This window comes from Lagenorhynchus albirostris, chromosome 1, assembly GCF_949774975.1.
Source record: "Lagenorhynchus albirostris chromosome 1, mLagAlb1.1, whole genome shotgun sequence".
Taxonomy (NCBI): domain Eukaryota; kingdom Metazoa; phylum Chordata; class Mammalia; order Artiodactyla; family Delphinidae; genus Lagenorhynchus; species Lagenorhynchus albirostris.
In genome coordinates, this window is record NC_083095.1 from 163,835,558 (window position 1) to 163,863,107 (window position 27,550).

The 27,550-nt window shown below is 52.7% G+C and overlaps 2 protein-coding genes across 3 annotated transcripts; one reads left to right on the forward strand and one right to left on the reverse strand.

The window, feature by feature from the left end:
• Window positions 1-458: 458 nt before the first annotated feature.
• On the forward strand, window positions 459-20,288 carry MAN2A2 (mannosidase alpha class 2A member 2). 2 transcript variants are annotated; one of them, XM_060158314.1, is made up of 23 exons: window positions 459-629; window positions 1,201-1,458; window positions 1,530-1,674; window positions 3,590-3,761; window positions 4,211-4,338; window positions 4,555-4,728; window positions 5,091-5,277; window positions 7,747-7,924; window positions 8,232-8,434; window positions 8,641-8,823; window positions 8,996-9,110; window positions 9,345-9,412; window positions 9,580-9,745; window positions 10,265-10,501; window positions 10,727-10,849; window positions 11,146-11,260; window positions 11,523-11,656; window positions 11,838-11,979; window positions 14,388-14,521; window positions 14,841-14,915; window positions 16,474-16,668; window positions 16,828-16,938; window positions 17,698-20,288. In XM_060158314.1, exons 1-23 carry the CDS (start codon window positions 459-461, stop codon window positions 17,848-17,850), a joined length of 3,567 nt encoding a protein of 1,188 aa, XP_060014297.1. In that variant the 3' UTR covers window positions 17,851-20,288. The 2 variants fall into 2 exon arrangements, with proteins under 2 accessions (XP_060014297.1, XP_060014307.1); XM_060158324.1 differs by lacking the exon at window positions 14,841-14,915.
• Window positions 20,289-24,388: 4,100 nt separating this feature from the next.
• HDDC3 (HD domain containing 3) lies at window positions 24,389-26,011 on the reverse strand. The gene is made up of 4 exons (XM_060120859.1): window positions 25,874-26,011; window positions 25,511-25,566; window positions 25,163-25,403; window positions 24,389-24,855 (listed from the first exon to the last, which is right to left on the reverse strand). Exons 1-4 carry the CDS (start codon window positions 25,983-25,985, stop codon window positions 24,725-24,727), a joined length of 540 nt encoding a protein of 179 aa, XP_059976842.1. The 5' UTR covers window positions 25,986-26,011; the 3' UTR covers window positions 24,389-24,724.
• Between the last annotated feature and the right edge of the window lie 1,539 nt (window positions 26,012-27,550).

A 27,550-nucleotide genomic window follows, 5' to 3' on the forward strand; every position in this document is an offset into this window, starting at 1 on the left:
AGATACCAGTATATTCCTCTGAAATTAGAGGCACATGGCCAGGGAGCTTGGACACCCACGTCCTTTAACTGGCTGTGTCTTTCTTGTAGGCAAGCTCTGTGGGCAGCTGGTTATAATCAGGAAGTTGTATGGCGAACTCAGGAGTCACAGCTGGGAAGTTTTGTTTTCCGGGCGTGTTTTTTAATAGCATCTGCCTGGGAGAGAGCATCATCTCCACCCTAGGGGCAAAGCTGCTACCAGGACCAGGCAGGACCGGCCTCACATGTGCCTCTTACTAGTGCTTTCTGTGTCTCAGCCAAGAGAATACGATCCAGGTTGGGTCAGGATCCGTAGCCAGTGTCGGGATTCGGTGCTTAGAAGCTTTCTTTTCTTTGGTGTTCTTCGGGAGCAGCCCTCAGGAACTCCTTGGGGCATTTGGTGGAAAGGCCACCAAAGGGATTTTTGCCTGCTGGAGCTACATGTGGTGTCCCTCCGGCCAGGTGTGTGTGGAGGCCAGTATGAAGCTGAAAAAGCAGGTGACAGTGTGTGGGGCTGCCATCTTCTGTGTGGCTGTCTTCTCACTCTACCTCATGCTGGATCGAGTGCAGCATGATCCCACCCGACACCAGAACGGTGGGAACTTCCCCCGGGTGAGTCATGCCTGATTGCTGATCTCTTCATACACAAATCATCTGGGATCGGGTTATTGCCCCAGCTGGAGAGTCATGTCAGCCCAGGGCAAGAACATTCCTTCCCAACAGGCAGATTTTCTAGAAACTCAAAGCTGAAAGCAGTGATGGCAAAAAGAAAGGAGGGAGGGAAAATGGCAATATGTACTGCTGCTCTGTCCTCCTGAATTATTGGCAGACATTGCTAATGGATTGCAGCATCCCTTCCCACTAAGCCCCAGTGCAGTCCTTGTCAGCACAATGCTCCTGAGAGGCAACGCCGATTGTTGAGAATAGGCATGGGAGGTGAAATCTTTGCCATCCATAAGCTAGAGAGTGAGGGTACTCCCAACCCAAGTGGATTGCAGTCTTCAGTAGTGATTCACACCTCTTCCCTTATCTGACCAGAGCAATCCAGCCCTGTAGGCTCATGGTCCTGCCTTTGACTGGGGAGGGAAGGATCATAGTCAGGCCTCAGGTGGTGGGCCCCATGCAGAGATCCTTCTTGTGACATAAGGAGCTGGGAGTGATTGCTTTTTGGTTTTTTTGGCAGAGTCAAATTTCTGTGCTGCAGAACCGCATTGAACAGCTGGAGCAGCTGTTGGAGGAGAATCATGAGATCATCAGCCACATCAAGGACTCTGTGCTGGAGCTGACGGCCAACGTGGAGGGCCCACCTGCCTTGCTGCCGTACTATATGTCCAATGGCTCCTGGGTGGTGCCACCAGAGCCCCGACCCAGCTTCTTCTCCATCTCCCCTCAAGACTGCCAATTTGCTTTGGGGGTCCGGGGCCAGAAGCCAGAGCTGCAGGTAAGAGTCAGAGCTGGCAGGGACCCACAGTGGCCGTGGCTGGGGCACTGAGCTGCTCTCCTGCCTGGCAGATGCTGACTGTATCAGAGGAGTTACCATTTGACAACGTGGATGGCGGCGTGTGGAAGCAAGGCTTTGACATCTCTTATAGCCCGCACGACTGGGACACCGAAGACCTGCAGGTGTTTGTGGTCCCTCACTCTCACAATGACCCAGGTGAGGGCCCAGCAGACCCTGGGAGCCAGGGTGTGGAGTGGGCTTTCTTTTTTACTTTTTAAAATTTTTGTTGGAGTATAGTTGATTTAAAATGTTGTATTAGTTTCTGCTGTACAGCAAAGTGAATCAGTTATACGTACACACATATACATTCTCTTTTAGATTCTTTTCCCATATAGGTGTTCTCAGAGTATTGAGTAGAGTTCCGTGTGCTGTACAGCAGGTCCTTATTAGTTATCTGTTTTATGTATAGTAGTGTGTATATGTCAGTCCCAATCTCCCAATTTATCCCTCCCCCCTCTCCCCCCTGGTAACCATAAGTTTGTTTTCTATATCTGTGACTCTATTTCAGTTTTGTAAGTAAGTTCATTTGTACCATTTTTTTAGATTCCACATGTAAGTGATATCATATGGTATTTGTCTTTCTCTGTCTGACTTACTTCACTCAGTATGACAATCTCTAGGTCCATCCAAGTTGCTGCAAATGGGATTTCTTTTTTATGGCTGAGTAATATTCCTTGGTATATATGTACCACATCTTCTTTATCCACTCCTCTGCTGATGGACATTTAGGTTGCTTCCATGTCTTGGCTATTGTGAATAGTGCTGCAGTGAACATTGGGGTGCATGTATCTTTTTGAATTATGGTTTTCCCCAGATATATGCCTGGGAGTGGGATTGCTGGATCATTTGGTAGTTCTATATTTAGTGTGGTTTTTTTTGCGGTACGTGGGCCTCTCACTGTTGTGGCCTCTCCCGTTGCGGGGCACAGGCTCCGGACGCATAGGCTCAGCGGCCATGGCTCACGGGCCCAGCCGCTCCGCGGCATGTGGGATCTCCCCAGACCAGGGCATGAACCCGCGTCCCCTGCATCGGCAGGCGGACTCCCAACCACTGCGCCACCAGGGAAGCCCTATATTTAGTTTTTTAAGGAACCTCCATACTGTTCTCCATAATGGTTGTACCAGTTTACATTCCCACTAACAGTGTAGGAGAATTCCCTTTTCTCCACACCCTTTCCAGCATTTATTATTTGTAGATTTTTTTGATGATGGCCATTCTTACCGGTGTGAGGTGTTACCTCATTGTAGTTTTGATTTGCGTTTCTCTACTAATTAATGATGTCGAGCATCTTTCATGTGCTTTTGGGCCATCTGTATGTCTTCTTTGGAGAAATGGCTATTTAGGTCTTCCGCCCATTTTTTCATTGGGTTCTTTTTTGATATTGAGCTCCATGAGCTGTTTGTATATTTTGGAGATTAATCCTTTGTCCGTTGCTTCATTTGCAAATATTTTCTCCCATTCTGAGGGTTGTCTTTTCATCTTGTTTATGGTTTCCTTTGCTGTGCAAAAGCTTTTAAGTTTAATTAGGTCCCATTTGTTTATTTTTACTTTCATTACTCTAAGAGGTGGATCAAAAAAGATATTGTTGTGATTTATGTTAGAGTGTTCTGCCTATGTTTTACTCTAAGAGTTTTATGGTATCCAGCCTTACATTTAGGTCTTTAATCCATTTTGAGTTTATTTTTGTGTATGGTATTCGAGAGTGTTTTAATTTCATTCTTTTACATGTAGTTGTCCAGTTTTCCCAGCACCACTTATTGAAGAGACTGTCTTTTCTCCATTGTATATTCTTGCTTCCTTTGTCGTAGATTAGTTGACCATAGGTACATGGGTTTATCTTTGGACTTTCTATCCTGTTTTATTGATCTATATTTCTGGTTTTGTGCCAGTGCCATACTGTTTTGATTACTGTAGCTTTGTAATATAGTCAGAAGTCAGGAAGCCTGATTCCTCCAGGTCTGTTTTTCTTAAGATTGCTTTGTCTGGGGTGGGCTTCCTGGTGGCAAAAGTAAGGGAGGGACAGTTGAAGAAGATGGTGGCATCCTCAGGGGATCCTATGTTGGCTTCTCAGGCTGGCTCAAGACCTTTGACAAGTACTACACAGAGCAGACACAGCACATTCTCAACAACATGGTGTCCAAGCTGCAAGAGGACCCCCGGCGGCGCTTCATCTGGGCGGAAGTCTCCTTCTTCGCCAAGTGGTGGGACAACATCAATGCCCAAAAGAGAGCAGCAGTCCGAAGGCCAGTGCCAGTTGGGGAGGCAGGAGGGCTATTCTCTGGGCCCTAGGATGGGTGTGAAGTCCTCTCCTGGAGCTGCAGGTGCCAAGGTGTCAGGGAGAGGCAGGGGGAACCTTGGCAGAGATGAGGAGTGATGATAGAGGGGCCAGGAATGAGAAGGCAAGAACTGATTTGAGGGTCACTAGTGTTAGGAGAAATCAAAGTAATGTGAGCACAGGGAAGAGAAAGCATAGGGCCTGGCCCCTGGAAGCGCAGACAGAGATCCAGGAATAAGCAGAGCCAGGGCAGCATGGAGGTTGGCTGGAGAGAGAGGAGGGCGCATGTCTGTTGTCTTGGTCCTGGGTTTGGGTGAACTGGCTCAGTGAGGCCAGTACACACAGGTCCCGGCATCTGGTTGGCAGGACTGAGCAGAGGGTCTCTGCCCCAGGCTGAGTGTGAGTCCTTAACTCCAGGCTGGTGGGAAACGGGCAGCTGGAAATTGCAACAGGAGGCTGGGTAATGCCGGATGAGGCCAACTCCCACTACTTTGCATTGATTGACCAGCTCATTGAGGGACACCAGTGGCTGGAGAAAAACCTCGGTGAGTCCGGGCTCAGCAGTGGGAGTCTGTCCCCATAGCTGGGCCCAGAGGACAGCAGGGGGCTCTAAGGCGCAAGGATTGGCAGGGAGTGCTGCTTTTCTAGGCTAGTTCCACCAGCGTGGGTGTGGTGTGATGGCAAGACGGGATCTGGGGCCCCTGTGCCGGGAGACCAGGCCCTGAGGCATTCAGGCCTCTGGCTTCCATGCCCCTGCCCAGGTGCAACCCCGCGCTCAGGCTGGGCAGTGGACCCCTTTGGATACAGCCCCACCATGCCTTACCTGCTGCGCCGTGCCAACCTGACCAGCATGCTGATTCAGAGGGTACATTATGCTATCAAGAAGCACTTTGCTGCCACCCACAGCCTGGAGTTCATGTGGAGGCAGACCTGGGGTAAGGCCAGGTAGGGTGGAGGGGGGTCACAGCAGTGGTTCCCACTGGGAAAGGGCAGGGATATCAGAAATAAGACCCATCTGTCCTTTAGAGCAGACCAACAGACACTGGTGCAGACCGTCAGAAGCTCTCTCCTTCAGGTTAGGTGGGGATCACATTGATCTCTGGCCTCTGTGGAGCCTGCTGTCTGTCTCCTGGAGGAGCTGTGGGCTCCAGAGCCTTCCCTGTGTCCTGACCATTGGCCTGCATGTCCTCTGCAGCCTTAAGTCCAGTTCACGCCTTTAGCTGGAGCAGATCCCCTCCCACCCCCGGCATCCCTGTGCCCAGCTCCAGGGGCTGACTGCTTGCTGTGTTTTCTATAGATTCGGACTCCAGCACAGACATCTTCTGCCACATGATGCCTTTCTACAGCTATGACGTCCCCCATACATGTGGCCCGGATCCCAAGATCTGCTGCCAGTTTGATTTCAAGCGCTTGCCCGGGGGGCGCATCAACTGCCCTTGGAAGGTGCCACCCCGGGCTATCACAGAGACAAATGTGGCCGAGAGGTACTTGCTCCCAGACCTGGACTAGGTGTGGTGGTGTCATTTTCACTCTGCAGAGGAGTCAGGAGACCTGGCTTCTGGTCTGGGCTCTGCTGCACGGGGGCTTCGGGTTCCACATTCATAAAATGGTGGTGGGCTCGGTTGGTGAGTTCAGGCCCACAGCCCTTGCAGTGACAGTTCCTTTACTGTGTTTTCCTGGAAAACTAGAGTGAGTGGCTCTAAGGAACCACCTTTTCCAGAATGGTTTTATTTTCCCAAATGAGTATGTTTTCCAGTGTCCTAACAAACTGTCGGAGCCAGTGGACTGACTGAGGCAAGTAATTCTCAGATTAGATCCAGTGCCTTACAACCTTCAGTCTGGTATGCCTACATTAAGCTCAGGCCTCCTGCCTTGGCTTGAAGTCACGCGGGATCCTCAGTGCTCTGTGCACCCAGAATCCCATTCAGAGGCACATTCTGTCCCGCCCAACAGCCTCCAGCCTCTGAGAAAACAGACCTGTTCCCTTTGAGAGAATCCTTAGGGACCCCAAAAGATGTTGCTGAAATCAGCTCCCCTGGGAAAAGGTGGATTAAGAGAGAGGTAAACAATTATTTAGCCAGAACTGGACTGGCCTTAAGAATATAACAAGTTGAACGGGTTTTCATGTTGCAATCCTCCGATTTCCATGATGTCCAAGAGGTGAAACATGTGACCAGAAGGAAAAGAAAGTGGTCTTTTGTTTCCAGAATCCAGAAATCTAAATGCTGATTCCAAGCAAGAATCTAGGGCTTTTAAGGCATGCTTTTTCTGAAAGCAGCAGCTGTGATCTGCAGATGCCAGGCCAGGTTTACAGAGAGCAAGTCATGGGAGATAACCTCATTTTCTCCTTTAAATTTATTTATTTTATTTTTGGCTGTGTTGGGTCTTCCTTGCTGTGCGCGGGCTTTTCTCTGGTTGTGGTGAGCAGGGGCTACTCTTCGTTGCGGTGCACGGGCTTTTCACTGCGGTGGCTTCTCTTGTCACAGAGCACGGGCTCTAGGTGCGCAGGCTTCAGTAGTTGTGGCACGGGGGCTCAGTAGTTGTGGCTCACGGGCTCTAGAGCACAGGCTCAGTAGTTGTGGCGCACGGGCTTAGTTGCTCCGCGGCATGTGGGATCTTCCCGGACCAGGGATTGAACCCGTGTCCCCTGCATTGGCAGGTGGATTCTTAACCACTGCGCCACCAGGGAAGCTCTCGTTTTCTCCTTTAAAGGGCTTACAAGGATGATAAGTTAGGGGAAGGTGGTATTTGAGAAGTCCTTTCTTGAGAGCAAAATGGAACAGAACAAGCTGCACTAGCATGGCTAAGTACATTAGTGGCTGGTTGAACTGTAACACCCATAACATGCCAATTACCAGGCTGGTCTAAAAAGAGAAAGAGGCTTTAATGCCACAGGTCTCTGTTTTTCTGTTGATAACATTAATGACTTGGATGAAAAAGGAAATAATAAATGTTTATGTAGAACAGTGCCAGGCACTGTTCTAAGTGCTTAACAAATATTAATTCACTCAGTTCATTGTAATTCTCATAATACTATGGCAGTAGGTACTGATGTTTTTCTCATTTTATAGAAACTGAGGCCCAGAGAGTTTAAGTAAGTTGTCCAAGGTCACACAGCTAGTGCATACAGTGCTAGTGTTGGTGTAGTCCAGTCCCCAAGTCCAGGCTCTTCAGTCTAGGGCTGTGCTGCATCACTAACTGGTGGCAAACAAAGCTGGAGTGTCAGAGTCAGGATCCCAAAAGATCTCAGTAGGTTGGGACGTGGGTTGAACCTAACCAGATAAGATTAGATAAATGTAAGGTTCTACCCTTAGCTTCAGCAGACAGAATAGGAAAGTTCAGGATGAGAAAATATCTTGCTGGGCCGCATGCACAGAAAACATGATCACTGATGTCAGCATGGTGGGGTGACAGTGGGGGCCGCCAGACATGCCTGTATAAGCACACACCGCTCCCACGGCAGCTCTGACCAGACTAGGGGGTGTGGCCTGCCTTTCCCCCGAACTCCCATATTCAGCGCTGGGCCCCGCACTCTGGGATCCTGGCAGACAGGCTACTCAAGAGAACTGCTGGTGACTGGATTCTCAGCTGCTATGTAGGGACCAAATAGGGGGGCTGGGATTGCAGAGGCTGATGAGAAAGCGCAGGGGAATGCTTACACATCTTGGATATGTCTGAGAGACCATCATGGGGAAGGAGGACTGGTTTGTTCTTTGTGGTATCCAAGGGCAGAACTGGGGCCAGGGAATTGAAACCATGCATCAGGAAGAACTCTCTAGTTGTTTGGAGAACACTGGGCTCCCTGGGACTGGGTTTCACCCCATGAGGTATCTACCCCCAAGCCGAGTGACTCTGTGACGAGGATGTATCAGAGGGCTCCTCTCAGGCTGGCTCTGCTGAGTATCCTATAATGTGAGACTCCATGTGGGGCCCGTCCCCCTTCCCACCTGCAGGGCAGGCCTGCTCCTGGACCAGTACAGGAAGAAGTCCCGGCTCTTCCGAAGCAACGTCCTCCTGGTGCCGCTGGGCGATGACTTCCGATATGACAAGCCCCAGGAGTGGGATGCCCAGTTCTTCAACTACCAGCGGCTCTTCGACTTCCTTAACAGCAAGCCTGATCTCCACGTGCAGGTGTGAAGGGACACTCACCGGGGAGGGGTCCTCGGTGGTGCTGCAGCCCAGCCCTTCCTGTGAGGTTTCATGCTCCCCGATACTTCTCCAAAGCAGGGGTTCATTCCCAACTCTGGGCACGGTTTCCCTTTTATGTCACAGTTCTTTCCCAGGTTCCTCAGCTTCTTGAGGCCCAGAAGGTAGGACATGGTGACTACTCTCTGCATAGGCAAACATCCTTGCCCCTAGCCTCCACTGCAGCACTGGGGGGCCGCAATTCCCAGAAGACTCTGGAACTGATGGAAGCGGTTTTTGGTGGTCCCCACAGGCCCAGTTTGGCACCCTCTCCGACTATTTTGATGCTCTATACAAGAGGACAGGGGTGGAGCCAGGGGCCCAGCCTCCAGGGTTTCCTGTGCTGAGCGGGGATTTCTTCTCCTACGCGGACCGGGAGGACCATTACTGGACAGGCTATTACACTTCGCGGCCTTTCTACAAGAGCTTGGACCGTGTCCTGGAAGCGCACCTGCGGTGAGACCTGCCCCCGCTTCCAGGCTGGAGGGATAGAGTAAGCCTTTGAGGTTTAAGGAGGGGCTGGATTGGCTCAGAAGGGACTAGAAGGGCATGGAGACCAAGACAAGTGGAGAAGGGGTGAAAGGAAGAGGAGTGGGCCTTGCAGAGTGAGGGTGGGCCCTAGGGAGCTGGATGGCAGGAGGCTGACTTCTCTCTCTGGGCAGGGGGGCAGAGATTCTGTACAGCCTGGCTGTGGCTCATGCCCGGCGCTCTGGAGTGGCCAGCCAGTACCCGCTCTCAAACTTCGCCCTTCTGACGGAAGCTCGGCGCACACTGGGACTCTTCCAGCACCACGACGCTATCACTGGCACTGCCAAGGAGGCAGTTGTTGTGGACTATGGGATCAGGTGGGAGCCCTCTCCTCTTCCCCATCAGCTCCACGCCTTGACCCGCTGTCCCAAAAGGGAGGATGCACCGGGCAGTCAGTGGGCAGGCCTGCCAAGGGCTCGCCCTGTTGGCAGGTGGACAGTGTCTCGGTGGTCACCTCTCCCATGGTCCCTCTCCTGCCCGCCCTCCCAGGCTTCTGCGCTCCCTTGTCAACCTGAAGCAGGTGATCATTAACGCAGCTCACTATCTGGTGCTGGGGGACAAGAAAAGCTACCGCTTTGACCCTGAGTCACCCTTCCTGCAAATGGTGAGCCCCGCTCCTGCACCTGCTCAGGGGGACCCTCTGGTGTGCAGTCCTGTGCCGAGAACTGTGGTGCGAGGGCATTGTCCTTCTCTTCCTTCCCAGTCCTGGAGTGAAAGCTCTGTGCCTGGCGCAGCTGCTGGTCCCCATCTGGGACACGTTTGGGGGGTGGGGGGAGGCAAGACTCCGAGTCAGGCCAAGCCCCATGATAGTTCTTTCTTCCCACCCACTTCATTCCAGGATGACACCCGCTTAAATCACGATGCCCTACCAGAGCGCACAGTGATCCAGCTGGATTCCTCACCCAGGTGAGCTGGGCTGGGCCAGGCGCAGAGGCAAAGCCCCTTCCTGGCTCTGGGCACCCCCCCACCCCCACCCTGCCGAACCACTGAGGGATTCTTGGCCTGGCCACTCTTCCTGCTTCCACTGCCCCCAGAGCAGTGGCCTCCTGGATGAGCCTACTTTCTGCTCACAGGTACGTGGTGCTGTTCAACCCACTGGAGCAGGAGCGGCTCAGCGTGGTGTCCCTTCTGGTCAGCTCTCCCCGGGTGCGGGTCCTTACAGAGGAGGGTCAGCCCCTGGCTGTGCAGGTCAGCGCGCACTGGAGCTCTGCCACTGACATGGTCCCTGATGTCTACCAGGTGAGGCGGGAGCTTGGCAGGTGGGGCCCGGCCTCGGCCCTCTGTGCTGATCCTTGGCCTCTCCCCGGAGCCTCACACTGCCCACGGACACTGGCTTCCCACCCTCCTGCTTGCAGCCCTCTTACTCCCCAGGTTGGGGACCAGAGTCTTGGGGAGGGGGGTTGCCCAGAGGACAGTCACTCCTGGGCTTTGAGTCTGTCCTTGAAAGGAAGGGGAAGTTTCGTATAGTATGATAACAGTAAAAATGGCAGTTATGCTGCCCCATCGTTTGTTCATTCAACAAATATTTATTGAAAGCTTAACGTGTGTTTACCATCTCATAGTTTTCCAAATATCATTTGAGACTCATGAAAGTCTGACGAGGGGCAAGTGACATCACCTGTGCTTTGGGCGGAGGGCACCGAGGCCCCAGTGGGTGCAGGGACTTGCTCAGCCTCTCAGGGCCAGAACCCCAGGCCTGCATCCAAGACTGACACCCATGCCGTGGCCCACGCTTCCTCACCCTTCCCGTGCCCGCAGGTATCTGTGCCCGTCCGCCTGCCGGCTCTGGGCCTGGGCGTGCTGCAGCTGCAGCTGGGTCTGGACGGGCCCCGCACCCTGCCCTCCTCCGTGCGTGTCTACCTGCATGGGCGGCCCCTGTCCGTCAGCAGGCACGAGGCGTTTCCTCTACGCGTCATTGACTCTGGCACCAGCGACTTCGCCCTCAGCAACCGCTATATGCAGGTCTGGTTCTCAGGCCTCACCGGGCTCCTCAAGGTAAAGGGCCAGGGGCTGGGAGCCGGAGGAGGGCGCGCATGTCGGGGGGGTCGTGCAAGCTGCCTCCGGACCATGAGTGCGCTGCCACCTGACTCGTGGTGGACCCTGGAGCGGGCCGTCCGGGCCCCGAGCTGACAGCACAGGGAAGCAGGGCTGGGCTCCCTCCCGGGGGTGGGCCTGACACGCGGGCGTGGGGCCAGGGGTCAGGGCTGTGTCTCTCGGCAGAGCATCCGAAGGGTGGACGAGGAGCAGGAGCAGCGGGTGGGCATGGAGTTCCTCATCTATGGCACCCGCTCGTCCAAAGACAAGAGTGGAGCCTACCTCTTCCTGCCCGATGGCGAGGCCAAGGTAACTAGAGACACCTTGCAAACCCCAGCAGGCCCTGGAGGCCTCAGGAGTGGAGGGCAGGAAGAAGGGCACGGGCCTTCGTCCAGGGCGACCCTGCCTGCCAGGGTGCCTCGCCTGCACTGCCCCTGCGGGGGGTGGGAGACTGAGGAACGTTGCCTGGGAGCCTGGGCCCGGCTCGGCCAGGGGTCTCAGCCCAGAGCCTGCTGGGAACAAGTCCTCCTGCCTGACCGCGGGCCAGCATCTCCCTGCTTTGCTCTCTGTGCCGTGGGTTCAGCGGCCACCTGCTCTTTCCCCAGCCCTATGTCCCCAAGGACCCTCCCGTGCTGCGCATCACGGAAGGCCCTTTCTTCTCAGAGGTGGTGGCCTACTATGAGCACGTTCACCAGGTAGTCCGGCTTTATAACCTGCCAGGTGAGCCCTGCAGACAAGGAAGGTAGGGAAGGCGGTGCGGGCTCCGTGGGCTGTGATGTGCTCTTTCTTCTGCCTGTTGTCTAGTCATGCATCTGTTCCCAACAGACGTATCATTTGAGATGGGTCTGATTCTTAACTCTCTTGGAGTAGACCTTGGCCAGAAATGCTGGGAATTGCCTGGGGCTTGGGCACAGCCTCTCCCAGCCCAGTCTCTCAGGCTGTGGCTCACGCCGCTCAGCCTCTCCCTTTGTCTTGTGCCCAGGGGTGGAGGGGCTGTCTCTGGACGTGTCATCCCTGGTGGACATCCGGGACTGCGTCAACAAGGAGCTGGCCCTGCGCCTCCACACAGACATTGACAGCCAGGGCACCTTCTTCACGGACCTCAATGGCTTTCAGGTGATGCCTCAGGCCTGGGGCCCCAGAGACCCCATGGAACAGAACTTGGACTGTGTTTACTGCCCGCATCACAGGCCCTGGCAGTGATCTGCTCAGACAGAGCAGGAGGAATCGGAGGCAAGACTGATCGGGGCCCAAATGGTGCCCGGATTCTCTTGATCTGCTGGCCTTGCCCCCGCAGGTGCAGCCCCGGCGGTATCGGAAGAAGCTGCCCCTGCAGGCCAACTTCTACCCCATGCCGGTCATGGCCTGCCTCCAGGACGCACAGAGCCGCCTCACGCTGCACGCTGCCCAGGCCCTGGGCGTCTCCAGCCTCCATGATGGTGAGGGGAGCAGGCGCTGTTCGGGGGGAGAGGGCAAGATCGAGAAGCCCATCCCCGCCACCGAGGCCCGTCCTCTCTGTGGGCCTCTCCATCTTTCCTGTCCATCAGTCACACACCAGCGGGAGATGAAAGGAAGGCAGACACATGCTGTCACCCTCTCCCCTGGTGGAGGCAGCTGTGGAGGTGACTGGGGGTGGGTGGCCTGTTGGATCCCCTCAAGAAGCATCAGGGTATTGAAGGGTGATTCTTAGCTGAGGTGTGCAGCCAACTTCTCGTGACAGGGATGGCAGTAGGGACAGTTGGAAAAGTGTAGTCAGTGTTATAATGAAATATTTAGCAAAGGAGAAAGATACGTCCTGCCTTCCTACCAATGGTCATTAAAAGAGAGAATGACAAAAAAAAAAGAGAGAATGACATTCTTAAGAATCAAAACAAGGCTTCCCTGGTGGTGCAGTGGTTAAGAATCCGCCTGCCAATGCAGGGGACACGGGTTCGAGCCCCGGTCTGGGAAGATCCCACATGCTGCGAAGCAACTAAGCCCGTGCGCCACAACTACTGAGCCTGTGCTCTAGAGCCTGTGAGCCACGGCTACTGAGCCTGTGCTCTAGATCCCGTGAGCCACAACTACTGAAGCCTGTGTGCCACAGCTACTGAAGACCGCGTGCCTGGAGCCCGTGCTCCCAACAAGAGAAGCCACCGCAATGAGAAGCCCATGCACCGCAACAAAGAGTAGCCCCCACTCGATGCAACTAGAGAAAATCCATGCGCAGCAACGAACACCCAACGCAGCCAAACATAAATAAATTAAATAAATAAATTTAAAAAAAAAAGAATCAAAACGAGGACATGAGGAGACTGACCTGGAGCTGGTCACACTGGGCCAGCCCAGGTGGCTCCCATAGCCTCAGGGTAAAGTGAACAGTTTGCACTTAGTGGCCTCTGAGGCCTTCAGGTCGTCTGTCCTTGGGGCAGAGCCTTTGTGCAGGCCTGAGCCAAGAGTGCCCAGTCTAGGCTCTGCAGGGCCGGTGGCGAGCACAGTGGGGACCTGACTCCCTGCTGGAAGGCATGAGGCTCTGCTGCCCCTTTGCCCAGTATCACTCTGGTTGTAAAACTCTTAACTCAGCCCAGCATCCTCCCTTGGTCTCTGCCCTTCTGGAAAACAGTGCGCTAACAGGCGATTGTTTTACATGCAAGGGGTCCACTTTAGGATTTGGGGTGCCTTTCTGTGGTTGCTCAGGGTAAAGACTGAGGAACTACGTAAGTCAGAATCGGCTGGGGTGATGGGAGTGCAGATAGAGCCGTCTGTATGGGCTTCTCTCAAGAGATTCTTGAAAAAAACAGATGCTGGGAAAAATCCTCATTCCAACATATGTCAGCTTTGAGTGAGCCCCTTCTCCAGGCATATTTTTATTTTAATTTTATTTTATTTTTTTATTTGGCTGCGTTGGGTCTTCGTTGCTGCACGCGGGCTTTCTCTAGCTGGGGCGAGTGGGGGCTACTCTTCGTCGTGGTGCACAGGCTTCTTATTGGGTGGCTTCTCTTGTTGCAGAGCATGGGCTCTAGGCACGCCAGTTTCAGTAGTTGTGGCACACAGGCTCAGTAGCCCCGCAGCCTGTGGGATCTTCCTGGACCAGGGCTCAAACCCATGTCCCCTGCATTGGCAGGCAGATTCTTAACCACTGTGCCATGAGGAATGTCCCCTCAGACATACTTTTAAAAGAAAGGAAAGGTTGGGGACTTCCCTGGAGGTCCAGTGGTTAAAACTCCGCGCTTCCAATGCAGGGGGTGTGGGTTCAATTCCTGGTGGGGGAACTAAGATCCCACATGCTGTGTGTGGTGCAGCCAAAAAAAAAAAAAAAAAGCAAAGGATCCTCTGCCATCTCTTGTCTGCACGGCAACCCCAAATAACACCTAACCTGAGCCTCTGCCTGATATGCCATCTGGCTGTCCTCTTGCTCCCTCCTTTTGACAGACGCGGCAGGCAGACCTGGAGTCTGCCCCCATGTAGAACCAGGGCCGGAAGCGTGTGTTCCAGTCACAACAAAATCCGCCCCACCTGAGAAAACCTGCCCCGGGTCAGGGCCTCTGCAGCAGCTGCTGATGGCTGTTGTGTTTGCTGTTCACTTTGTTGTATGTGGCCAGCCTAGAGACGGTTCTCTGCCTGGGCACCCGGGCCAGTCCCTGCTCCTGAGCCGCGGAGCACAGGCAGTGAACTGCCAGGGTCACAGTCCTTCACTCAGCCCCTTCCAGCTCTAGGTTCCATGGCGGCTTTGTGCCCTGAGTGACTCAGCTTCCAGCCAGTTCCCTGGGCTCTTCCCTTGGGGCTTTGGTGGGCTGCTGCTTCCAGAGGTCAGTGTCTGCTTGGGGGTGAGACAGGCAGGCTGGGGGCTCACAGCTAACTTCCCTAGGCCAGCTGGAGGTGATCTTGGACCGGCGACTAATGCAGGATGACAACCGAGGCCTGGGCCAAGGGCTCAAGGACAACAAGAGAACCTGCAACCATTTCCGTCTCCTGTTGGAACGGCGAACCCTGGGCAGGGAGGTAAGTTCTGGGCCTCCCCCTAGGGAGCCAGGTCAGGCTAGGCCCTGTGGGTGGCCCTGGGGTTCCAGCCTAGGGCTTGGGGAGCATACTAGAGGTGGGCAAGGGTAGCAAGAGTAGGGCCTGATTCCCGGGTTGGCGGGGAAGCGAGTCTGATGCTTTGCTGCTCCATCTCATGCAGCCTGGCACCTCCCTCTCCACGGCACCCTGTCGCCTGTGCCCTCCTTGTGCTCATCTCCCACCTTCCCACCCCCGCCCCTGTGTCCTCTAACCTGCTCTGCTCCTGCCCTGCTCATCTCATGGCTTTCTTTGCCCCCACCAGCCTGGCTTTTTCTCCAAACTGGCAGCCATGTTTAGGGGCTTGATCTTTCACAGCAGCAGGAGCGGGCACCGAGAGGTAAGGGCCAGCGATGGGGTGTTGAACTAGTGTTAGTTACTTGTAGCTGGAGTTGGAGCTGGCGGAGGGCAGAGCCCGCTGCTCCATCTCCCTGTCTGGGGCTCAGTCACTCACTCATCAAATAGCTGCTGGGCACCCGCTATGCTGTAAGGACTGAGAGGGCCGCAAATGCATAAGATACTGCCTCAGAGCTCTAGGAATTGACTCGTGAGTATGGGTGGGGGCCAAGGCATGTGTGTGAAAATACAAGGTCGAAAAGAGGTATGTCCACTGGTCCTGAGGAGTGAGAGAACATAGTGGGCCAAGGGGATCAAGGACAGCTTCCTGGAGGAGATGTCATCCATGCACGTCTTTGATGAATGGGGGTCTGCCCTACACACTTGAACCGAGGCACAGGGTGGGAGGCAGGAAGGAACGTGAATGGGGAGAGCCGTGAGTTCACTCAGCTAGACCAGAGCCGCCTGTGCAGTGTGATAGCCACTAGCCACCTGTGGCCACTTAAACATATTAAGACAAAACACAAAAACCAATTTGATTCTTCATTCAAACTGGCCACATTTCAAGTGGCTCAGTGGCCACAAGTGGTTAGTAGCTGCTGTGCTAGTGCAGATATAGCATATTTCCCTGATTGCAGAAAGTTCTAGTGGCCAGTGCGGGGCTGCCATGGGGGTAGGTCGGGGCAGACTGTAGTGGGCCTTCAGTGCCTGGCGAAGAGTCTGGACTTCCTCCTGGAGGCCAGTGAGGGATCTGAGCTGGGAGAACACTGTTGGGACTTTGCCCTAAGCATGTCACTCCCACAGCAGGGACTCAGGGGGATCTTCAGGGAGACCGGAGGCAGGGTTGACAGCTTAAAGGCTGTTCAAGCAGGACATTTTGGTGGCTTGAAATGAGCCACGGGAGGGAGAAGCCGGCGATGGGCGTGAGGACGCTGCCGAGGTGGGAACAGAGATCGTGGCTGAGGGAAGTGCGAGATTCTGGACAGTAGGAAGGCGGGTGGTGCTAAGAGCAGAAATCCAGAATACGGAAGAGTAGCCGCCGTGGAGGAAAGTCCAGCTTAGGCCTGTGAGTGTGACGTCTAGGTCAGCCATCTAAGGAGTAGTCCTCAGTCAGCACAGCTGTGGGGACTGCCGGGCCCGAGCATCAGGGCTGGTGCTGTGGATACGGGGTCGAGCTTGAAGCTGCAGGGTTTCCCCAGAGACTTTCTCCATCAGAGGCCCATCCTCCATGGTGAAGCATCCGTCTGTCTGTCTTCCCTTCTTCTCACTGCACTGAGAATCTCTATGTGACAGGAGATGTTGCTGATGGGAGTGTGTGACTCACGATGGTGTTGTGGGAGCAGAAAGCCTCCATAGTTAGAGGAGCGCTGGCCTGGTGAGGTAGCCCTTCCTAAGCTGTGTGAGGTGGGAAGTGACCGCATTTGAAGAGTCCTGGAGTCAGGCACTCCTTGTATCCAGACACATCAGGGAAGCTCTCTCCAAAGAAACCGACCTGGACGTGCTATTACCCTCCTGCTCCCCCCGCTCCACTTCCTCACCCACGTCTCGGGCCAATCTTCCAGGTCCAAGATGGCCCCTCCACCAGCTACCCGTCCCTCCTCAGTCACCTGACTTCCATGTACCTGAACACCCCTGTGCTCGCCCTGCCCGTGGCCAAGAGGCAGCCCCCAGGCCCTGCTTTGTGCTCATTTCGTCCTCTGGCCTCCTCTCTGCCCTGTGACTTCCACCTGCTCAACCTGCGGACGCTCCAGGCAGAGGTGAGTGTCCCGCTCAGTGCTGACCCTCAGGGCGGACCCTGCCCTCCTCGCCCAGACTCCTCCCCGTCCCAGCCCTGCCTGCCGGGCAGAGGCGCTGCTACACCTGTGAGCCCTGCAGAGACCCCCCCCTCTCCCCGCTGCCCTGTGGTCTGTCACCAGGATGATAGCTTGCCCTCAGCCGAAACTGCGCTCCTCTTACACCGCAAGGGTTTTGACTGTGGCCTCGAGGCCAAGAACTTGGGCTTCAACTGCACCACAAGCCAAGGCAAGGTGAGCAGGGCCCAGGTGCGGGAAGGGAGAGGAGGGCAGGGAAACAGAGCACTGGGGATGGCAAGCTAAGAGCTTGGTGAGGCGGCAGTGAGGCTGGGCAGCAAGGGGGGAGGTGGCATGGTTATTCTGGGGCTTTACGGAGAGCAAGGGAGAAGCTGTTGACATGTGTTTTCAAAGCCTCTGAGGCCTGGCAGCGGCCAGTTCCAGACAAGGTGTCCAGGTGGAGAACTTCTGTTTCATGTGTACGGACCTCTATCAAACAAATGGAAACACCAGGAATTAAAAACTAAAAGCCATCATACTCTGTTCATTGTTTAAGCCAGCAAAGGCTGGCACTGATAAATGCCTCCGTGTGCTGGGCACCAGTGATTCAGAAGTGAATCAAGACATGATCCCTGCTGGGAGTTCCCTGGCGGTCCAGTGGTTAGGACTCAGTGATTTCACTGCCTTGGGCCAGGTTCAATCCCTGGTCGGGGAACTAGGATCCCGTAAACCGCATGGCACGGCCAAAAAAAAAAAAAGAAAAAAAAAAAGACATGGTCCCTCTCCTCAAAGAGCTCACAGCTCAGTGCAGCAGTTCCTACCCTAAGGTCTGTGGACAGGCTTCAAGGTTGCACAGGCTCACCTGTGTATGTAGGCACCTTGCTGCGGAGAGGCCCATAGCTTCTGTGAGATTCATACAAGTTATATAGAGGAAGAGCAGCAGCATCTGGTGTGTCAGCCCCCAGCACTGCCCTGCGCCTTCTCTCCTCCCCACAGGTGGCCCTGGGGAGCCTCTTCCGTGGCTTGGATGTGGTTTTCCTGCAGCCAACCTCCTTGACATTGCTGTACCCACTGGCCTCGCCCTCCAACAGCACTGACATCTATTTGGAGCCCATGGAGATCGCCACCTTTCGCCTCCGCCTGGGCTAAGGCTTCTTGTGGCCTGAAGAGAAAGTTCATCCACAGAGACGGCCTTTTCACATAAGATCGGGTTGGACATGCCACCCTGGGTCTCCTGTCCTGATCTACCTCTCAGAACTGTGACAGACTGGGCTCTGCCCTCATTTTCTCTTTATCGTTGCTTCTGCGTTCAGGGGCAACCCACAGCCCAGCGTTGGGTGGTTAGGGCAGGCGCCAGTGAGTTGTAGGAGAGAAGGCCCTTGGTCAGAGTGGGCGGTGCCAGCCTCTGCTTTGGGTTGTGCGTGTCCACCTAGTCGGGTGCAGGCTCAAGCACCCATCCTTTCCCCTGAATGGGATGGAGGAGAAGCAGGGGAGCCTGAGTGGGTAATAGCCCAGCATCAGGGTCACAGTAGTCAAGAGCTGGCTCTCGGGGAGTCCTGTGGTTGTGTAAGGGCTACATGTCCTGGTGTGACAGGCAGGAACAGAGCGCTGCCAGGAGGAGGGGGCTGGGGACCGTGAGTTAGCAGTGGGGTGGAGGAGTAGCAGGAATCGCTGCTTTCTGTGATGGCTCCACTCTTAGTGCTCCCTGACCCTCACGCCCTGGCCAGGCGCTGCAGTGTGGCAGGAAGGACTCGTGAAGACTGTCATGACCGGAGCTCATGGGACACTTCAGGTACCAAAACCCCATCTCAGACTGGGCACTTGGTCTGTGTGTTGATTTGTGGAACGGTGGCAGAGGCCACCCTACTTGACTCCTCTTTGGTTCCTGCACTCTGTACACCACTGTCCCGAAGAGCTGCTTCCCATCATGGGGGCATTTGATCGGGCATATTTCCTTTCCCTGGAAAGAAAGTGAAGCCTCCAGCTTGCGGTGGGCAACTCGAGAAAGCTTTCGTCATCATTCCCACAGTCAGCCCTGAAGCTTCGCCTTGGTCATCCTTCCACAGAAGTACTCACTTCCTGGTGCGGGGACTAGGGAGATGCACACTGAGTTAGGAGGCACCGTGGCTGCTCATTAGCCTTCCCTGCAGCTGCGACTATTAGAAAAAAATTTATGATCGTCTCTAGAGATGCTGAAACGATATTCGGTAAAATTGAAAATCTATCCCTTATTAAGCTCTTAGTAAGTTAAGATTACAAAGAAACATCCTAACCTAGACAAAGGTGTCTCTATCTGAAGCCAACAGTCAGTGGCCTTCTAAAGAGTCATATACCACCGGCATTCCCAGTAAAGTCAGAAATTAGTCAAGGACATACTGTTATTCAGCTGTGTTCTGGCACTACTAAACCCCTGCAGTGTGGCAGATAAGAGAGATGAGGGAGGGTTACAGACGCCCGACCTGTACAATCCAACAGGATCAGCTGAAGACCTTAACGGAGCAAACAAGGCACATCACGTTTCTATAAAGATTCTGGTTCTCTCCAGATCAGCTCATACATTCAATGTATTCCAGTGAGATTGGATACTTTTTGGAATTTAATGGGTTCTAACGTTCATTTGGAAGAGTAAATGTGTGAGAATACCAAGAAAATTCTGAATGACGGTGAGTCCGGGACGGTGGTGCTCAGGTGGGTAAAAGACACTTGTCCTACGAGATTTCCCAGGGGACTCTCGACCGACCATGAGTTCAGTCAGAGTGACCTGGAGTGGGATCAGACTGCTGGACCCAAAGGGAGAGCCTAGCATCAGACCCAGGTGTGAGGGGATTTGGTACAGGACCCAAGGAGTATTTTAAGTGGGAAAAAGATGGACTATTTAATAAAGAGTACTTTAAGATAACTGCCTATCTATTAAAGTAAGAGTTCTCTACCTCACAGTTTCCACAAAAATTAGCTCTAGAGAGAAAAAACAAAAAAATTACAGAATTACTGAGGAAAATATAGGATATTTTTATACCTTCGGTGTGGGAAGGTCTTTTCTAAACAACATGAAACCTAAAAGATATAATAAGGGAGAAGATAAACAGATTTTACCACCAAAAATATATTGAAAGTTTGCATATGATGGAAACCACCAAGGTTAAAACACAAATGACAGATTTGGGAGAAAATATTTGCAGCGCTTCAAAAATTGGTGAGTACAGTTACTTTAGGAGAATAGCTTGCTTTGGGCTCCTTGGAGCAAGTCACTGGGGCCTGCTAAGCAGCAACCTAAAGATTCAGCAGTGACCAGCTGAGTTCTTCCAGGTCATCCAAGGGCGTTGCTGCCAGCAGCAGGCCAGGGCACATGGAATCCTGTCTACATCATAGTGAAAGAATGAAGTTTATCAGTGTGAAGTGCTTAGCACAGTGCCTGGTACATATAAGAGCTCAGTAAATATGAAGTATAATCATATTAGTAAAGGATTCTAAGTGGTTACACTATAGCAGGCGTTATTTGCAAGTATAATGTAATTTGTAATCAAATGATAAGGGAGAATCTGTGAACCCCCGAGGAAATTAGCAGAATAAAGGCTGTTCTCTCTGGAGGTCTTAGATGTGCAGTGAAGTTATTCATCTGCCAGGAACTGAAATGTTTACTCCTACACGCTAGCCTTTTAGAACTCCATAAGGCAGCATTGCTCAAGGTGTGGTCCAGAATCACCAGAATTCCTTGTTGAAAGTCCAGCTTCCTGGCCTGCCCTGACTGGGGCTCCTCCTTCAGCCCGCAGGCTGAAATGGGCATCTGTGCGGCAGAGCCACGGATCCCAGAGACCGACCTGAAACAAGAGCAAAAACCAAAACCCTTCCTTAGTGCACGAGAGGAGAGACGGATTCCTTAGCAGAACCTATTGGACCAGTCTCTGGGAGGAGGGGCCAAAGAATCTGCATTCTTAACAAGCTCCCAGGTGAGTCCTCTGCACATGTAATTTGGAAAGGGGCCTACTATTTTAAGGCTAGCGGCAACCCTTTCCCACGGGGCTCTGGCCCTGAGGCCTCACAGTTCTGAGGGTTACATCAAAACCGGAACCGGATCCCTTATATGTACTTGAGAAAGTGTTTGCAGTTCAGGAAAGTGGATTACTTGTGCTTGATTGAAATTTTTTGAATATACTTTTCAGCTTCCATTTCTTAAAGGACACTCAGTTTTACAGTTATTTAGATCCCATTTGTTGCAAGTATTATTGTCTTATGAACTCTTGATAACTGTACCATCTCCATTCTGACAGACTTCCCTTTATGGTATCAAGTAGGAAAAATGCACCTTTCCAGTTCAAAAATGTTTAAAAATTAAATTATGTGTATATGTAATTCAGTTTATAAAATGTGATGTGCAGAAAACTACAGCCTTTGTAGAGACCATAGGCTAAAGTGTTGGTCTGTTTCTTAGATCAATGCCTGGAGTTAAGAATATAAGTAAATTAACCTATAAACCATACTCTGGAATTGGAAAGAACTTAAAAATCATTGTGTCAATGTAATTTGATAATCTGACACACACAATTTCTAATAAGCTATTTTTGAGTGTTTCTTAAAAAAAAAAAAAAATCAACCAGGGACCTTAGGAGTAAGGGAGAACTCAGGCGGAAAGAGTGAGCCCAGGGGGCAGACACCCTTTGCCCCAACAGGGCCTGCTTTCAATGCAAGATCCTCTATTAAGTAATACGGAATTTCTCTTCAATTACAAACATGTATGATGTTAGTTCTAGAAGGGCACATAGAGGCCATTTAGTCCAACCCTCTCATTTTACTAATGAGGAACTGAGACCCACAGAGGTTACATGAACTCACCTATGTCAGTGGCAAAGCCAATTAAATGTTCTTTCCAGTATGCAATATCGATACCAGGTTATTGAACAAATCAATTTTCAGTGACATAAAACACATTAAAAAAAAAAAAGGGGGGGCTTCCCTGGTGGCGCAGTGGTAGAGAGTCCGCCTGCCAATGCAGGGGACGTGGGTTCGTGCCCTGGTCCGGGAGGATCCCACATGCCGCGGAGCGGCTGGGCCCGTGAGCCATGTCTGGAGCCTGTGCTCCGCAACGGGAGAGGCCACAACGGTGAGAGGCCCGCGTACAGCAAAAAAAAAAAAAAAAGGAACCAGGACATAACAGAAGCAACTTCAGCCACTGGAAATGGATAGGATTCTGTTCCTCTCTGCAATTCTCCATCCATAGAATCATACTGTTTCCATGAAGAAGGGAGGGCTGTATGGCCAGCTGGAACCATGAAGAGAAAGGCAGGCTCAAACTGTAAGAGCTGAGTCCCCCCAAGCAGGGTGGGCCAGGCCCACACAGTGCCCTGATTTGGCTTGCCTAGGGGATGGGTATGAGCTGTGTGGAGAGAGTGGCATCTTTACCTGAAATTGACCTTACCGCACTCTCTTGTCACTGTGGTTAGCTAATGACACTCATGCCCTTACAGAGAAAGGAAATCATAGTCTGGGTGGTAGGAATGAGGCTAACCATCCAAAAGAGATCTCTGAACTAAATTTTTGTTTCTCCCTAACAAAAATGCATACAAACACTTCAAGGAGCAATTCTCGTAGAAAAAAAAAAAAAAAGATAGATGAGAGACCAGATCCTTCACAGCAAACCTCAATTTTACTTAGGGTCAGTGGGAAATCTGATTTGATCATAATAGTTGCCAGGACCAAGTGCTGCAGAGTGTCCATCCATTTTGGCTCCTGACTTAGACCTCCCTAGTTGAGAATAAATCTGGAAGGAAAGAACTCTGAAATTAGGTAGCCTAGGCACAGGAAGCCTATGTGGGGTTGGGGATGAGGCCTCCTTGGCATTTGGAACATGACAGGGATGAAGATGTAAGACACAGCATTGGGTGTGGAGGCCTGAGAAGCTCAGTGGGGGAAAGACAGGTTTTCTTGTCAGAATGCCTGGGGACTTGCATTCAAACTAGATGAGTAAGCACACCTGTACTGCTGCCCCCTCAACTCCTAATGCCTAAGAATGCTAAACAAAATATGAAACAGGGAAAAGCAAGGGACTTCCCTGGTGGTCCAGTGGTTAAGACTCCGTGCTCCCAATGCAGGAGGCCTGGGTTTGATCCCTGGTTGGGGAACTGGATCCCAATCACATGCCGCAAGTAAGACCCGGAGTGGCCAAAATAAATACATATATATTTTTAATGTAAAAACATGGTCATACTCAAAACAAGAGGAAATCTCCTTTGACTAAGAATGGAGAGAACAGCTACAGCCATGAACAGAAGACGAGGCCATGCAGCTCCAGAGAAATGGAGACCAGTTGAGGACAGATCCTTGGAGTGGCCAGGAATCTCTTTGTTGTCATTCTAATTCTAGGCTGGAAGTAAACCTTTTGATTCCCAGCCCAGCAAAAGCCAAACTAAGCCCCCTATAATCAGAGAGTTAGGGTAGTAAGGTATTAACATTAATTTCCTGATGTTGACGGTTGTAGTTTGGTTTATGCAGGAGAATTTCTTTGTCCAAATACTAAAGTACTTAGGGGTGATAGGCCATCAGGTCAGCAAGTTAATCTCAAATGGTTCAGGTGAAAAAGTTACTTATGTTGTACTTCCAACTTTTCCAAAAGTCTCTGATTATTTTTAAAAATTATTGAATAAAAAAAATCCACTCTATTGGCTCAGATCAAACAGGTTATCTAGGGAGGCCAGACTCATAATCCAGATCCACTAGCCTCTTCAGTCTTGATCTTTACTATGTCCAGCGTGGTTGGAGCTAACCTCAATTGTGGTCATTTTTGTCTGGTTAAAAAGGCCCAGCAGTGTGGCAAAAAGAGGGATTCTGGTCTTGTTGATCATTAACAAGTCTTCTCATCTCCGAGAGCTTCATATTTCATCTCAGTAAAATGAGAACAATCCCTACCCTGCCTATCTCATCTGGTTATTATAAAGAACAGATGAGGTAACACCTGTGAAAAGGTTTTGTAAAACATCAAGCACCTCGTGACCACGAAGTGGTCTTTGACCTAACAACCTCCTCTTCCTCACAGATGTACCCTTTTCAAGTGGGCTAATAGGCCTCAGCTTCTCAGCACCGACCAAAAAACCGATCAGTTGGGGATCCCTTCAGGCGGACACCTTGAAAAGCTCCGCCCCCTCGCCCAGATCCCGCCCACCGCCGGGCTCCAAGGGTGGGTCAGTTCCCGGGCCACTTCCCGAAGCGCCCGGAAGTTCCTGTCGCTTAGCAACCAAAGGAACCCGAGATGTGATGAAGGGGAAACTGGGGGTGGGATGCAAACTTCGGCAAGTTTCCGTTGCAACCCGGGGTTTGAGGGACCCGCGGTCCCCCACCGGCCCTATCGTGTTGCTTCTGGGGACTCTCCCGTGCTCAGCAAGAGCTGCCAGTAAGCAGGTTGGCACTCCTTTCCAATGTATCTGTCAACCCATCCAACTTTCTTAATGAGGAAGCCTACCAATTTTTGAATACCTGTGTGTCAGGCACGTCACATAATCCAGCCCTGATAATTACACAACCTATCTTACTGATAAGGAAGCCAGTCTCCGAGGGGTTGAGGCCCTCAACCTGAGGGATCTGTCCCAGGGGCACACAGTTGGAACCCTGCCCTACTGAAGGGCAGGTATCCCCCCCTCCCCCCATCGGTTCCCCAATGGGGAGGCTGGAGAAGGAGCAGCAGCAACTCAAACCTTTATCCAAATGTTTTATTTTGCATAATGACTTTTGAACTAGCGTTTATATATAAGCCCAAGTCCCTGAGGGGCCAGAGATCCCACCATGCAATCAGACCCAAGGCCTGGAGAAGGGCAGTGAATGCATTAGAAATGGGTGGGGCACATCATCCCACAATCTGGGGCTCAGCTTAGTTGGCAGATCTTCAGAGTGAGAAAGGACACGTGTATTTGGTCTCTAATACCTGGGCTGAGTGAACCAGGGAGGAAGCTCGGGAGGCACCGAAAGGCTGAAGTATGAATCTTCTCTGGCCTGGGCAAGGATGGAGTCTGTGCCACTGGATGGCTCCAAATACTGCTCAGAGCGTCAGCCCCCGCTCCTTAAACAGCTGCTTTAGAGCGTCTTCCAGCTGTTGGTTTGTCCCCTGAAGCCCCTTCACCACCTGTGCTGCCCACTCGAAGTATTCCTGGACTCGGTGTTCGGACCATCCTGCATAAGAATGGACAGAAAACTGCTCATGTTGACGTCCAGGAAGGCACTGGATTTTGCCCACTTCCTGGAGGGCTTGGTGCAGGGCTGTGAGATGAGTTCCTGATGGACGGATTTGTTCTGAAAACTTCCCCCTTGCCCAGGTACTGCATTTCTAGTGTATGAAAGAAGATCAGAGTGGTCTACTAAGATTAGTCTAGGGAATTAACAAGAACACCCGGGCTTTTTTTCAGGGGAAGTGACCAAGCTGTGCCTTCAGAAGGTGGATACCCCTCCCCGTCCCCTCAGAGCAGGTGGAGGGGCATACCCTCTGGGGTGCAGCGATTCAGGTCCCTCAGATTGTACAGTTTGTCTGCCAGCTTCACCAGTTTAGCCCCGGGGCTGCTGTGGGGTGCCTGCTCCACCTGCAGCCGCTTTCTCTCCAGCTTGGGCAGAGTCTTGTCATCTGTTACCTCCTCCACCAGACGCCGCACTTGTGCCCCGAAGTGCAGCTCCACCTCATCCAGGGTGGTGTCTGTGTCCTCCACCGTGTCATGGAGCAGGGCTGCCTGGGGACAGGCTCTCATTCAGTCCTCTGACGCCTGCCAAGGGGAACCCAGAGCTGAATGGGGCCCCTGACCCGCACCCCAGCCTCCTAGCAGAGGAGGAAAGTTACCTGTAACACCACAATGTCAGAGATTCCTGCCTCGTGGGTCAGGATACGAGCCACACCTGACGGGGCAAAGCAGGAAGTCAGACAGAAGGGAGTCCCAGGGCGGCGTGTTGTGGGTTTTGTAGAGCCAGATGTGGCCCCTCACTAGCTGGGTGACCTTGGGGAAGTCCTTTGCTCTTCTTCGGATGTTCACTGTACAAAGGGAACAATCATGCCTACCGCCCCAGGTTGTGGTGCGTCACGAACAGTGCCTGGCACAAGGACTGGTACGGACTAGGTGCTCGATGAGGTGCACGCCCTCCGGTTCCCTTCCCGGTCCCCACCCCCTAGATGCTACAGCCGTTGCTCCCCCGGCGGCGCGCCCACCGATAGGGTGATTGATGTAGGGGGTCCCTTCGGGGTCCTTCCGCCGCTGCCATTGGTGCTTCCGAGCCGCGAAGTCAGCCGCCTCCAACAGCTGGGCCGCCTCGGAGCCCATCGCGCGGTTGGGGCCGGCGACCTCGGTCCCAGGATCCCGGGGAGCGTGGACCGAGCTTCCACAGCGCCGCCTAGCGCCGCGGAGGCCTGAGGATTGTGGAGTCTGGCCCAGAAGAGTTTCTCTGGGGTTGACGTGAGGGCCTTGCGTGTGGGAAGCTGCCCTCAATATCGCAGCCCCTGGTTAAGTGGGCTTTGCTGAGGGTGCAAGAAGAATATGGCCTGGCTCTGGGAACCCACATCCTGGCGGAAGGAGGAAAATACACAAGACATAAGACAGCAGCCTCACAGTGTGTCCAGGGCAGGAAGGCACAGGGGACTGGTAACTTGGAGGAAGGGCAATTCACCTAGCCTCTGGACCAGAGACAGCGTCTCCCAGGAGGGTCCTCTCCCGCCATGGCAAAACAATTTTCAAGCTGTCAATGCTCTGAAAATTCTCAAAGCGCTCTAAAAATAGTTCTTGTGCGTCCCTGGTGGCCGCAGTGGTTAAGAATCCGCCTGCCAATGCAGGGGACATGGGTTCGAGCCCTGGTCCGGGAAGATCCCACATGCCGCGTAGCAACTAAGCCCATGTGCCACAGCTGCTGAGCCTGCACTCTAGAGTCTGCGAGCCACAACTACTGAGCCTGCGTGCTACAACTACTGAAGCCTGCATTCCTAGAGCCCGTGCTCCGGAACAAGAGAAGCCACCCCAATGAGAAGCCCATGCACCGCAACAAAGAGTAGCCCCCGCTCGCTGCAACTAAAGAAAGCCCGCGCGCAGCAACGAAGATCCAACGCAGCCAAAAATAAAATAAAATAAAATAAATAAATTTATAAAAATAGTTCTCCCTGCAAGAATGGCCTGGTTGCTATGGGCATGGGAGCCTCACCTTTGGGGCCAGAAGACCCTAGTGCTTAACCTTCTGGAAATTGGAGCCTGCACTGGGAGCCCTCCCTAACTGTTTCAGACTTAGGCTCCCAGGCAGCCGTGTTGGTTCTGCAGGAACTGTCTTCTTTGCTGTCAGGCGCTGGGAACAAAATCTGCATTTCTTTCTTGTGCCGTGAGGGTTCCTGCTTCAGTTCCCAGGCACTGCTGTGGGCCCCTTATGAGTGTTGTCACTGCTGTTCTGGGAGCATGACGTTGTTAGGCCTCAGTAGACACTGGAACAACACAACACTGCTGGCTGGTGGCCTCTGGCCTTCTCGAGAAATTCCCTGTCTCAGCAGACAGCATCTATGAAGTATGAGGTTTGGTAAGAGAGACCTGGAGACCCTGGAAGAGATTTTCTTGTGAAATGGGGTTGGCTGGTTGCTAAGTATACTCCAGTCAGATTGGTAGATTTTATACTTTGGTTGGTAGCTGGGGTCAATGAGGGCTCAGGGGAAAAGTTAATGAGAGCACTCACGCTTGCTTTTCAGCTAGTCTTGGTGGTTGCCATGACGCAGAAGTTAGAGAGGGAAGCTCCAAACGCTGGAACTGAGGTCTCTGGGGCCTGAAGTGGAACAATCAGAATTCCCATGGCTTCCATGGCAGCCTGAAAGTTTAGAGTGTATAGAGAGAAACATATTTGGTTCTTAATGCTTGTC